This window comes from Tamandua tetradactyla, chromosome 13 (assembly GCF_023851605.1).
Source record: "Tamandua tetradactyla isolate mTamTet1 chromosome 13, mTamTet1.pri, whole genome shotgun sequence".
Lineage (NCBI taxonomy): Eukaryota > Metazoa > Chordata > Mammalia > Pilosa > Myrmecophagidae > Tamandua > Tamandua tetradactyla.
Window position 1 is genome coordinate 21,916,745 of NC_135339.1, and position 14,819 is coordinate 21,931,563.

General features: G+C 37.3%; 1 protein-coding gene across 4 annotated transcripts in view; it reads right to left on the bottom strand.

Annotated features, from left to right (window-relative positions):
- Window positions 1–3,683: 3,683 nt before the first annotated feature.
- Window positions 3,684–14,819, bottom strand: part of ADK (adenosine kinase) — a 626,273-nt gene continuing 615,137 nt past the window's right edge. For all 4 annotated transcript variants that reach the window (XM_077124867.1, XM_077124866.1, XM_077124868.1 and 1 more), the window contains one exon: window positions 3,684–3,898. In XM_077124867.1, the coding sequence (XP_076980982.1) occupies window positions 3,774–3,898 (125 nt within the window). In that variant the 3' untranslated portion in view covers window positions 3,684–3,773. The remainder of the gene's footprint in view (window positions 3,899–14,819) is intronic.

A 14,819-nucleotide genomic window follows, 5' to 3' on the forward strand; every position in this document is an offset into this window, starting at 1 on the left:
ACTTGCTTCACAAAATTGGGTAAGAACAATAGCTTTTAGCCCATGATGTTTGGACTTGAAGACAAAGAATGTGTTTTCCTCACCCTAATCTAAAATAAAGGCTTATTCTTCCTTGATACTTTCAGGAAATGAAGCAGTACTTAAAGGTACATTATCATGGACATAGGTGTAAAGGCTAGAAGAAAACACAATAGCTACTCATGCTCCTTTTTTTTTCTCTCTTATTCGGCTATACTAATATTCTGGCACCCAGCCTGTCTTCGGAACCACCTTCTTTTCCAGCCCTGGTGACTCTGCTCAGTTACTCCTGACTACCCAGGACCCCCCCTTAGGTGTCAGTTTCCTGTGCTCACTTCATCTACCCAACTGTGACACACAAATGAACGGTCTCAGCCTTTCTTGTTCATCCCCAAATAAAAACTTCCTTTCCCAGGGAGGCTGCCTTGTTAAAATTACCAGCCCCCAACATAACTATACTTTAGGGTTGCCACTCAAGCATCTATATCCTGTGAGTTACATACAATAAGAGGGTCGCACAGCTATTTGTTGCTGGGCTGGGGCCAGAACCCAAGTCTTCTGACAACTTCAATATTCTTCCCTCATACTATACGTTCTCCTTCAAATGCCTTTTAAACAAAGGTGCTATGAAATGGGACCAGGTTACCTACCCCCCACCCCACCCCACATTCCAAGATGGAAAACCCAGGCCCCAGACGGGAATGTCTAACAGCAGGTTGGGTGCAGGTTTCATGAGCTTTAGTCTGCTAGACAAGCTATTATCTCTCCTTTGTCCTTTACCAAAAAAAAAAAGAATGAATAAGGTGTGCCATTACTCAAGGACAAATATCCATATATTCCAATGACTATTTTGTATTACAACAATGTTCACATGCGACCTACATGTTAAATACTAACAAGCAGCATCCTCAGAACCTCCGATAAGTATTGAACATCTGAATAGCCTAGCTGATGAGTGATGCTTTATCAATAGTCTTGGGATAAGATACTTTCTCATTAAAAAATGTAGGAAAGGTCTATCATATCCCTCCTACTACTATAAGAGGAAGACATTCTGCAGTAATTTTCATGAGATAAGGATACTCTTGCTTTCAAACTAATTGTCCTTGAGGGACAAAATTAGATCATTCACTTCCTGATTTCAAACCTTACTACAAAGTTATAGTAATCAAGACAGCCTGGACTGGCATAAGGATAGACATATAGGTCAATGGAATAGAATTGAGTGCTCAGGTATAAAATCTTACATTGATTTTAGACAAGGGTGCTAAGACAATTTAATGAGAGGAGAGAGAGTTTCAACAAGATATTGGGGCAACTGGATATCCATATGGAAAATAATTCATTTAGACTCCTACTTCACATCATAGCAGAAGACTCAAATGTAAGAACTAAACCCATAAAATTCTTACAAGGAAAGACAGGTATAAATTTTTATAACCTTGGATTAGGCAAAAGTTTCTTATATAAGACACCAAAAGCAAAAGTGACAAAAGGCAAAAAAATTGGAGTTCATTAAAATTAAAACCTTTTGTGCCTCAAAGGACATTACAAAGAAAGCAAAAACACACCACAGTATGGGAGAAAATACTTGCAAATCATATATCTAATAAATGACTACTATCAGGAATATATAAAGAACTCTTACAGCTCAACAATAAAAAGAAAAATGACTCAATGAAAAAAAAGGCAGGGCCACGGTGGCTCAGCGGCAAGAACGCTTGCCTGCCATGCCAGAGGACCCAGGTTCGATTCCCGGTGCCTCCCCATGTTAAAAAAAAAAAAGGCAAAGGTTATGAATAGGCATTTCTCCAAAGATGATACATGAAGGCCAATAAGCACATGAAAAGATGCTCAACATCATTAGTCATTAGGGAAATGCAAAGCAAAGCCACAATGAGATACAACTTCACACCCGCTAGGATGGCTATAATAAAAAAGACAACAGCAAGTGTTGGCAAGGATGTGGGTAAACTGGAACACTCATACATTGCTGGTGGAAATATAAATTGGTGCAGCCTTTTGGAAAACAGTTTGGCAGTTCCTCAATTCTATATTAAAGTTAAATATAGAGTTACTGTATGACACAGCAATTCTACTCTTAGATGTATATGTAAGAGAACCGAAAACATATTCCCATACAAAAACTTGTACACAAACGTTTATTCATAGTAGCCAAAACGTGGAAACAACCCAATTGTGCATCAACCAATAAATAGATAAGCAAAATATGATATATCTATACAATGGAATATTATTTGGCCATAAAAATAATGAAGTACTGGGACATGCTACAGCATGGATAAGCCATGAAAACATACTAAATAAAAGAAGTCTGGTACAAACATTATCTGATTCCATTTATATGAAATTTCCAGAATAAGCAAATCCGTAGAATAGAAAGTATATTAGAGACAGAAAATAGATTAGATAGTTGCACAATTTTGCAAATAAAAACCAAAGAACTGTATACTTTAAAAGGGTTAAGTTTAATGATATATGAATTATATTTTAATAAAAAAAAAAAGACAAGCAAGCACAGGAGACCTTAAATTTATGCAAATATAAAACAAAAAAACCCCACCAAATCCTTTCCACCATGGCTCATATTCAGTTTTAGGAATATTAACTTTTTTGTTCTTCAACAATAATATAGTGATAAAAATAGCTGTTCTTTATGAAGCACCTATCTGCCAAGCACTGTACTAAGCATTTTAAACTTGGATTTTCTCTCAAATTATGGCAATTACCATATAGTCTCATTTTAAAGATGAGGAAATTGAGGACAAAGAGGTGAATTTGCCCAAAGTCATATAAAGCTGGTTATGACTGATTTCAGAGAATCTTTTATTTCATTTTATCGTCTTTAAAACACATATTAGATGACTTATTAGTCTCCAATACTATGAAGTTATTTTCAGTATATTATGTTCTTCTATCCTAGCTCCATCAGTAAGTTAGAATCTCATTGCAGGGCCCAGTAGTGAGCGATGGTCTTTCTCTCAGTTTGCTGAGCCTTAGGAACAGAGCAAAGACAGAAATAATGTCTACGTGACACATTTTTATTTTTATTTGTATCAAATTATAGAGTACCATAAGTAAGTTATAAGATTGTGAGTTCAATAATGTAATACAGCTTTAAATTTGGCAAATTAATTATCCAAAGTTTATTATATGTTTGAATGCACTCTGAACAGATTATTTGCATAACTTGGCATGATAAATATTTCTGTACCTTATCTGACCATTTATCATGTCTATATGTGGTATACATATGTACGTTTGTATATATATGTATACACACACACACACATATATACACTCTCAAATTAAAATATTTGTATAAAAAGCCAAATTTTTTATTAAAATTAATTTTGGATTAATTACTTAAAAAAGACTATTATATTATTAAATTGCATCTTTATTTAAAGCAGAAGTGTAAAAAAACTGATCAATTTGCTAAATACACACGAATTTACAAAGTAATTAAAACTGAAATAAAAATTTCTATTGAAATGTTATGTTACTGTTTAAACTGACATTTGAGTGGCACTATTGAACTATGGGAAAAAAGTATTTTTTAAGGATGATGAGAAAATAAAATTCTGCTGAAGCATTACCATACCCTCTAAATTAAGAATGAATATTATTATAGTAAGAAAAGATGGTGGATGATATTCTTTATTAAGATGGGAATCTCAGGGAGCAATCGGGGCAGTGGCTGTACTCCTGGGCTTAGGTTTCCTGCTTTTCCATCAGTGGAAGTCTGGCTTCTCGGGGAAGGTACAGCCAGATCGCCTAATTATGATGCTTGCTGCATAATGGCCAGCACGGATGCATTCATTCAGGGGCTTTTCAGAGACCAGCTGAGACAGAAAACCTGGAACACAGATAAAAGGGAAGAACGTGAGTATTTTGTAACAGCATCAGACATGTCATACTAAATCAGAACCAAAAAATGGCCATGCACTTATCCCATTCTTAGGCATAATCCGCAAGGGTTAAAGAGGTCTTCTGCCAAACACCACGAACTATAAAAATTCCTGATATTTGTTCTAAAGAGCTCAACTCGGGACATGACAACTTGCCAACAAGTCAACTGGGTCTTTCTAAACCTAAATCATGACACCTTCTCTTTGCTTTAAGATTAAAAGGTTGTGAGCAAAGAAGAAAGAAAAAGGAAACACAGGCCTAATACTGTTACCTCAGGTTTTTATAGCTGAAAACTTATTAATTATCCATTTTCCCCTTTGATTCCTTCTAGATTGTGTTATTTCTAGCACACTTCTATTTGGACAATACTCTATCATCTGGATGTCTTTCTAAGTACAACTTTGTAAGGAAACATTTAGTAAGGACGCTACATTTCCCTTTCCCCAAAATACTGGCAAAATGATTTCTATACCTAAGCACCAAGAACCAGTTTGAGATTAAAATAAAAAATGATAAGGTAAAAAATAGTGTTGAGGACTTCTGCTTCTGACCAAGACAGAATAAAAGGATCAGACTTTTACCCTTCATCCAGAAACAACTAAAACAAAGACAAAATACATGAACCAGAAATTTTCAAATATTGTACACCAGATAACACAGAGGTCATGAAAGGAAGAAACAAAAAAGGTGAACTATAACATTGTTTTAGCCTACTGCCCAGAGAGTTACCAGGCTGCAACGCAGGGAGCCATGGTAACACTCTAGGCAGAGCCCACAGTCTAAGTTGAGAAGATGAAACGGAGTCGAGAAGGCCAAAACTGATAAACCTCTAGGTGGAAGGATCAAGAAGAAAAGAGAGAAGACACAAAGTACCAATATTGGGAATAGAAGGCTGACAACACTATAGACTCTATCCCCATTAAAAGGATAAAAAGGGAATATTATGAATAATTTTATGGAAATAAATTTGACAATTTAGATGAAGCAGACAAATTCCTTGAAAGATGCCAGTGACCAATGCTTACTATTGGGTAACCTGAAGAGCCCTGAATCTATTAAATATATTGATTAAAAAAAAACTTTCGTTTTGTTTTGCATGGGCAGGCACCGGGAATTAAACCCAGGTCTCCAGCACGTCAGGTGAGAACTCTGCCTGCTGAGTCACTGTGGCTGCCCTAACAATTTTGATTTTATAGTAAAAGAGCTTCCCATAAAGAAAACTCCAGACCCAGATGGTGTCACTTGCAAATTCTACCAGACATTTAAGTAAGAAAAATATTATCAATACTATACAAATTCTTTAGAAAATTAAGGAGGAATTACTTCCCAATTCATTCTTTTAAGCCATCACTCTGACACAAAACCAGAAAAGAAAACCACAGACCAAGATCCCTCATGAACATAGATGCAAACATTCTAATGGAAATTTTTAGCAAATTAACTCCAACAACATATAAAAAAGATAGCAAATTGTGATCAAGTGGGATTTATCCTAGAAATGCAAGATTGGTTTAACACTCAGAAATAAATCAATGTAACTTACCAAATTAACTAAAAAAAGGAAACCATAAGATCATCTTAATAGATGAAGAAAAAGTATTTAACAAAATCCAACATTCATTCCTGATAAAATCTCTCAACAGACAAGGAAGAGAAGGGAAGAGGGAACTTCCTCAATCTGATAAAGGGCACTTACAGAAAATTAACATCTAACATCATTCTTTTTTTTTTTTTTTAACATTTTCTTAATTAATAAAAACAATCAACATACAGCATGAACATTCTTAACATATGAACATTCCATACTTTGTATGCAATCAATGACTCACAATATCATCACATAGTTGTATATTCATCACCATGATCATTTCTCAGAACATTTACATCACTCCAGAAAATCAAAAAAGAAAAAACTCATACATACCATACCCCTTACCCCTCCCTCTTATTGACCACTAGTATTTCCCTTTACCCAATTTATTTTAACATTTGTTCCCTCGTTATTTATTTACTTTTTTTTTAATTAATTAAAAAATTAACTAACAACAATAGAAATCAATCCATTCTACATATGCAATCAGTAATTCTTAATATCATCACATAGGTGTATGGTCATCATTTCTCAGTACATATGCATCGATTTAGAGAAAGAAATAGCACTACAACAGAAAAAGAAATAAAGTGATAACACAGAGAGAAAACACAAATAAAAATAAAAAGTACAAAAATATATAAGAGAAAAAAAAGCAAAACAAACAAAAAAAAACTATAGATCAGATGCAGCTTCATTCAGCGTTCCAAGATAATTACATTACAATTAGGCAGTATTGTGCTGACCATTTTTTTTTTTTTTTAGACGTCATACCATTCTACATATGCAATCAGTAATTCTTAACATCATCACATAGATGCATGATCATCGTTTCTTAGTACATTTGCATCGGTTTAGAAGAACTAGCATTATAACAGAAAAAGATATAGAATGTTAATATAGAGAAAAAAAATAAAAGTAATAATAATAAGAACAAAACAAACAAAACAAAACAAAACAAAAACCTATAGCTCGGATGCAGCTTCGTTCAGTATTTTAACATGATTACTTTACAATTAGGTATTATTGTACTGTCCATTTTTGAGTTTTTGTATCTAGTCCTATTGCACCGTCTGTATTCCATCAGCTCCGATTACCCATTATCTTACCCTGTTTCTAACTCCTGCTGAACTCTGTTACCAATGACATATTCCAAGTTTATTCTCGAGTGTCGATTCACATCATTGGGACCATACAGTATTTGTCTTTTAGCTTTTGGCTAGACTCACTCAGCATAATGTTTTCTAGGTCCATCCATGTTATTACATGCTTCATAAGTTTATCCTGTCTTAACGCTGCATAATATTCCATCGTATGTACCTACCACAGTTTGTTTAGCCACTCGTCTGTTGATGGACATTTTGGCTGTTTCCATCTCTTTGCAATTGTAAATAACGCTGCTATAAACATTGGTGTGCAAATGTCTGTTTGAGTTTTTGCCCTTAATTCCTTTGAGTAGATTCCCAGCAATGGTATTGCTGGATCGTATGGCAATTCTATATTCAGCTTTTTGAGGAACCGCCAAACTGCTTTCCACAGTGGTTGCACCATTTGACATTCCCACCAACAGTGGATAAGTGTGCCTCTTTCTCCGCATCCTCTCCAGCACTTGTCATTTTCTGTTTTGTTGATAATGGCCATTCTGGTGGGTGTGAGATGATATCTCCTTGTGGTTTTGATTTGCATTTCTCTAATGGCCAGGGACATTGAGCATCTCTTCATGTGTCTTTTGGCCATTTGTATTTCCTCCTCTGAGAGGTGTCTATTCAAGTCTTTTTCCCATTTTGTAATTGGGTTGGCTATCTTTTTGTTGTTGAGTTGAACAATCTCATTATAAATTCTGGATACTAGACCTTTATCTGATATGTCGTTTCCAAATATTGATTCCCATTGTGTAGGCTGTCTTTCTACTTTCTTGATGAAGTTCTTTGATGCACAAAAGTGTTTAATTTTGAGGAGTTCCCATTTATTTATTTCCTTCTTCAGTGCTCTTGCTTTAGGTGTAAGGTCCATAAAACCGCCTCCAATTGTAAGATTCATAAGATATCTCCCTACATTTTCCTCTAACTGTTCTATGGTCTTAGACCTAATGTTTAGATCTTTGATCCATTTTGAGTTAACTTTTGTATAGGGTGTGAGATATGGGTCTTCTTTCATTCTTTTGCATATGGATATCCAGTTCTCTAGGCACCATTTATTGAAGAGACTGTTCTGTCCCAGGTGAGTTGGCTTGACTCCCTCATCAAAGATCAAATGACCATAGATGAGAGGGTCTATATCTGAGCACTCTATTCGATTCCATTGGTCGATATATCTATCTTTATGCCAATACCATGCTGTTTTGACCACTGTGGCTTCATAATATGCCTTAAAGTCTGGCAGCGCAAGACCTCCAGCTTCGTTTTTTTTCCTCAAGATGTTTTTAGCAATTCGGGGCACCCTGCCCTTCCAGATAAATTTGCTTATTGGCTTTTCTATTTCTGAAAAATTAGTTGTTGGGATTTTGATTGGTATTGCATTGAATCTGTAAATCAATTTAGGTAGGATTGACATCTTAACTATATTTAGTCTTCCAATCCATGAACACGGTATGCCCTTCCATCTGTTTAGGTCTTCTGTGATTTCTTTTAGTAGTTTTTTGTAGTTTTCTTTGTATAGGTCTTTTGTCTCTTTAGTTAAATTTATTCCTAGGTATTTTATTCTTTTAGTTGCAATTGTAAATGGGATTCGTTTCTTGATTTCCCCCTCCGCTTGTTCATTGCTAGTGTATAGAAATGCTACAGATTTTTGAATGTTGATCTTGTAACCTGCTACTTTGCTGTACTCATTTATTAGCTCTAGTAGTTTTGTTGTGGATTTTTCCGGGTTTTCGACGTATAGTATCATATCGTCTGCAAACAGTGATAGTTTTACTTCTTCCTTTCCAATTTTGATGCCTTGTATTTCTTTTTCTTGTCTAATTGCTCTGGCTAGAACCTCCAACACAATGTTGAATAATAGTGGTGATAGTGGACATCCTTGTCTTGTTCCTGATCTTAGGGGGAACATTTTCAATTTTTCCCCATTAAGGATGATATTAGTTGTGGGTTTTTCATATATTCCCTCTATCATTTTAAGGAAGTTCCCTTGTATTCCTATCCTTTGAAGTGTTTTCAACAGGAAAGGTTGTTGAATCTTGTCAAATGCCTTCTCTGCATCAATTGAGATGATCATGTGATTTTTCTGCTTTAATTTGTTGATATGGTGTATTACATTAATTGATTTTCTTATGTTGAACCATCCTTGCATACCTGGGATGAATCCTACTTGGTCATGATGAATAATTCTTTTAATATGTTGTTGGATACGATTTGCTAGAATTTTATTGAGGATTTTTGCATCAATATTCATTAGAGAGACCGGCCTGTAGTTTTCTTTTCTTGTAATATCTTTGCCTGGTTTTGGTATGAGGGTAATGTTAGCTTCATAGAATGAGTTAGGTAGTTTTCCCTCCACTTCGATTTTTTTGAAGAGTTTGAGGAGAGTTGGTACTAATTCTTTCTGGAATGTTTGATAGAATTCACATGTGAAGCCATCTGGTCCTGGACTTTTCTTTTTAGGAAGCTTTTGAATGACTGCTTCGATTTCTTTACTTGTGATTGGTTTGTTGAGATCATCTATCTCTTCTTGAGTCAAAGTTGGTTGTTCATGTCTTTCCAGGAACCCGTCCATTTCCTCTAAGTTGTTGTATTTATTAGCGTAAAGTTGTTCATAGTATCCTGTTATTACCTCCTTTATTTCTGTGAGGTCAGTAGTTATGTCTCCTCTTCCATTTCTGATCTTATTTATTTGCATCCTCTCTCCTCTTCTTTTTGTCAATCTTGCTAAGGGCCCATCAATCTTATTGATTTTCTCATAGAACCAACTTCTGGCCTTATTGATTTTCTCTATTGTTTTCATGTTTTCAATTTCATTTATTTGTGCTCTAATCTTTGTTATTTCTTTCCTTTTGCTTGCTTTGGGGTTAGCTTGCTGTTCTTTCTCCAGTTCTTCCAAATGGATAGTTAATTCCTGAATTTTTGCCTTTTCTTCTTTTCTGATATAGGCATTTAGAGCAATAAATTTCCCTCTTAGCACTGCCTTTGCTGCGTCCCATAAGTTTTGATATGTTGTGTTTTCATTTTCATTCGCCTCGAGGTATTTGCTAATTTCTCTAGCAATTTCTTCTTTGACCCACTCGTTGTTTAGGAGTGTGTTGTTGAGCCTCCACGTATTTGTGAATTTTCTGGCACTCTGCCTATTATTGATTTCCAACATCATTCCTTTATGGTCCGAGAAAGTGTTGTGTAAGATTTCAATCTTTTTAAATTTGTTAAGACTTGCTTTGTGACCCAGCATATGGTCTATTTTTGAGAATGATCCATGAGCACTTGAGAAAAAGGTGTATCCTGCTGTTGTGGGATGTAATGTCCTATAAATGTCTATTAAGTCTAGTTCATTTATAGTAATATTCAGATTCTCTATTTCTTTGTTGATCTCCTGTCTAGATGTTCTGTCCCTTGATGAGAGTGGTGAGTTGAAGTCTCCAACTATTATAGTATATGAGTCTATTTCCCTTTTCAGTGTTTGCAGTGTATTCCTCACGTATTTTGGGGCATTCTGGTTCGGTGCGTAAATATTTATGATTGTTATGTCTTCTTGTTTAATTGTTCCTTTTATTAGTATATAGTGTCCTTCTTTGTCTCTTTTAACTGCTTTACATTTGAAGTCTAATTTGTTGGATATTAGTATAGCCACTCCTGCTCTTTTCTGGTTGTTATTTGCATGAAATATCTTTTCCCAATCTTTCACTTTCAACCTATGTTTATCTTTGGGTCTAAGATGTGTTTCCTGTAGACAGCATATAGAAGGATCCTGTTTTTTAATCCATTCTGCCAATCTATGTCTTTTGATTGGGGAATTCAGTCCATTGACATTTAGTGTTATTACTGTTTGGATAATATTTTCCTCTAACATTTTGCCTTTTGTATTATATATATCATATCTGATTTTCCTTCTTTCTACACTCTTTTCCATATCTCTCTCTTCTGTCTTTTTGTATCTGACTCTAATGCTCCCTTTAGTATTTCTTGCAGAGCTGGTCTCTTGGTCACGAATTCTTTCAGTGACTTTTTGTCTGAGAATGTTTTAATTTCTCCCTCATTTTTGAAGGATAATTTTGCTGGATATAGGAGTCTTGGTTGGCAGTTTTTCTCTTTTAGTATTTTAAATATATCATCCCACTGTCTTCTAGCTTCCATGGTTTCTGCTGAGAAATCTACACATAGTCTTATTGGGTTTCCCTTGTATGTGATGGATTGTTTTTCTCTTGCTGCTTTCAAGACCCTCTCTTTCTCATTGACCTCTGACATTCTAACTAGTAAGTGTCTTGGAGAACGCCTATTTGGGTCTAATCTCTTTGGGGTGCGCTGCACTTCTTGGATCTGTAATTTTAGGTCTTTCATAAGAGTTGGGAAATTTTCAGTGAAAATTTCTTCCATTAGTTTTTCTCCTCCTTTTCCCTTCTCTTCTCCTTCTGGGACACCCACAACACGTATATTTGTGCGGTTCATATTGTCCTTGAGTTCCCTGATACCCTGTTCAAATTTCTCCATTCTTTTCCCTATAGTTTCTGTTTCTTTTTGGAATTCAGATGTTCCATCCTCCAAATCACTAATTCTATCTTCTGTCTCTTTAAATCTATCATTGTAACTATCCATTATTTTTTCTATGTTTGCTACTTTATCCTTCACTTCCATAAGTTCTGCGATTTGTTTTTTCAGTTTTTCTATTTCTTCTTTATGTTCAGCCCATGTCCTCTTCATGTCCTCCCTCAATTTATCGATTTCATTTTTGAAGAGGTTTTCCATTTCTGTTCGTATATTCAGGATTAGTTGTCTCAGCTCTTGTGTCTCATTTGAGCTATTGGTTTGTTCCTTTGACTGGGCCATATTCTCAATCTTTTGAGCGTGGACAGTTATCTTCTGCTGCTGGCGTCTGGGCATTTATTCAGATTTCTCTGGGTGTTGGACCCAGCAAGGTTGTAAGATTTTTCTGTGAAATCTCTGGGATCTGTTTTTCTTATCTTGCCCAGTACGTGGCGCACGTGGCACACGTTTGTCTCAAGTGTTTGGAATGGGTCTCCCCCAGTCACCGATCTCCGTGGCCTGGGGCTTTCGGATCCAAATCTCTCCGTTGGTTCAGGGGCCGCGCGTGGTGGGGGCGTCAGCTGCCGCGGCTTGAGGGGACCCTGTGGCTGGTTGCGGGCCGCAGCGGGCCTGGGGGATTCCCCACCGGACCAGGAAGCCTCCCGTGGGGGGGGGGCTTCCACGGCTTGTATAGCCCTCCTATCTGAGACTCGTATCCGCGGACTCGAAGCAGAGACTCGAAGCCGCCCGCAAAAGAGGGGTGCCACCTGCCTCGGCTTGGGAAACTTGCTTCTCCAATACTCTCAGCCGGCCCGGAAAGGGGGGAGGGAGTAGCTCGGACCACCGCAGCTGCCGCTGATCGGGAGATCGCACGCCGCTCGGGGGTCTCACTGCAGCCGAGTCTCGCAGTCAGTCTAGCCAGCCAAGACTTTGAATAGCCCTCTGATCCGGGACTCGTAGCCGCGGACTTAAAGCCGAGACTCGAAGCCGCCCGCAAAAGAAGGGCGCCGCCTGCCTCGGCTTGGGGAACTTACTTCTCCGATACTCTCAGCCGGCCCGGGAAGGAGGGAGGGATTAGCTCGGACCTCCGCAGCTGCGGCCGCTCGGGGGTCTCGCCGCAGCCAAGTCTCGCAATCAGACTTGCCAGCCCAGACTTTGGATAGCCCTCTGATCCGAGACTTGTAGCCGCGGACTCGAAGCCGCCCGCAAAAGTGTGGCGCCGGCCGCCTTGGCTGGGAAGCTTGTCTCTCCGAGTCTCTCAGCCAGCCCCGGAAGGAGGGAGGGATTAGCTCGGACCGCCGCAGCTGCGGCCGCTCGGGGGTCTCGCCGCAGCCAAGACTCGGAATCAGACTTGCCAGCTCAGACTTTGGATAGCCCTCTGATCCGAGACTTGTAGTCGCGGACTCGAAGCCGCCCGCAAAAGTGTGGCGCCGGCTGCCTTGGCTGGGAAGCTTGTCTCTCCGAGTCTCTCAGCCAGCCCCGGAAGGGCGGAGGGATTAGCTCGGACCGCCGCAGCTGCGGCTGCTCGGGAAATCGCCCGCCGCTCGGGGATCTCACTCACCGCAGCTGAGTTTCGCAGTCAGACTAGCCAGCCCAGACTTGGTTACGCTGTGTGTCCATTCCCTGCTGTAGCCCCGGGAGTTGTTTTGTACTGTTTCTGTTCACCTATTAGTTGATTTGGAGTCGGAGGAACTAAGACGCATGTACCTTACTAAGATGCCATCTTGGATCTCTATTTATTTACTTTTAATTCATATTTTTTACCCATCTGTCCATACTGCAGATAAAAGGAGCATCAGAACAAGGTTTTCACAATCACATAGTCACTTTATGAAAGCTATATATATATATTTTTTTTTTCATTGTCCACAGTAATGACAGAACTTTTTCTCCTTAAGATCAAGAACAATGAAGAATGTTTGCATTTATCACTGCCCGTCATCACTGTACTGGAGACTCTAGCCAGTGCAATAAGACAAGCAAAGGAAATAAAAGCTATGAAGATTGTTTTAGAAGAAGTAAGTCTTCACTTGCAAATAGAATGATTATCTACATTTGTCGTTCCTAACAGAATGATTTTGCCCCTAGGGGACATTTGACAATGCCTGGGAGACATTTTTGGTTGCTACAATGGGGTTGGAGGGTTTGTGCTTATGGTATCTAGTGGGTATAGGCCAGGGATGCTGCTAAACATATTACAATGCTAGTAGTGCTGAGGCTGAGAAATCCTTGTCTACGCAGAAAATTCTATGAAATCTAGAAAAAAGGTTCTAGAACTAATAAGTGAGTTTAGCAAAATTACAGGATACAAGCTCAATATGTAAAAATCAATTGTATTTTTATACCAGTAATATCTATATATTTAGCAATTATATATATATATAAGAATGAACAATTAGAAATTGATGTTAAAGATATTATTATTATTATTATTTTATTTTTTTTTACATGGGCAGGCACCGGGAATCGAACCCGGGTCCTCGGGCATGTCAGGCAAGCATTCTTGCCTGCTGAGCCACCATGGCCCGCCCTAAAGATATTATTTACCATGGCATTAAATATGTGAAATTCTTAGGGATAAATCTGACAGAGTTTGTGTAAGACCTAAACACTGAAAATGACAAAGCTAAGAGAAATCAAGGAAACCTAAATGAATAGATATAAAGTATTCAAGGTCAGAAGATTTAATATTGTTATTGGCTCTCCAGAAATTTATGTATCAGTTCAGTGTAATACCAATAAAAATCCTAACAGGCTTTCTTAAAAAAAATGATGAACTGATTAAAAAATTTATATGGAAAGGCAAAGGACCTAGAATAGCCAAAATGTAACTTTGCAAAAGAAATCCAAAGCCCGAGAACTTACATGACCTGTTTTCAAAACTTACAGAACTATAATAATCAAGACACTGTGGTATCGGCCTAAAGATAGACAAATAGATCAATGGAATGGAATAGAGCATCCATAAATAAACCACATATGTATCAACTGAATTATTTTTATTTTATTTTTTTACATGGGTAGGCACCAGGAATCAAACCTGGGTCTCCAGCATGGCAGGCAAGCATTCTGCCACTGAGCCACCATCACACTACCCTCAACTGAATTTTGACAAAGGTGTCAAAGCCATTCAATGGATAGAGGATAATATTTTTTAATAAATGGTGTTTAGAACAATTAGATGTCATATGTGAAAAAAATGAATTTTAAACCATATTTCTTACTATATATAAATTTACCTGGAAATAGATCATAGACTAAATGTAAAAGTTAAAACTATAAAGCTCTTAGAAGAAAACATAGGTGAAAATCTTAGTGACCTTGGGTTTGCCAAAGATATTTTAAGATACAAAAAGCATAAACTATAAAAGAATTGGATTTTGTAAAAATTCAACACTTTTTCTTTTGAAAAGGCATTTAAGAAAATGAAAAGGCAAGCCACATATTGGGAGGCCTTATATATAAAATATATATCTGATAAAAGATTTGAATCTAGAAAACTTAAAGAACTCTCACAAGCCAATAGAAACAACTCAATTGAAAAAAATGGGTTGAATAGACACTTTTAGCAAGAAAATAGATGACAAACAAGCACATGAAGAGATGTTCAA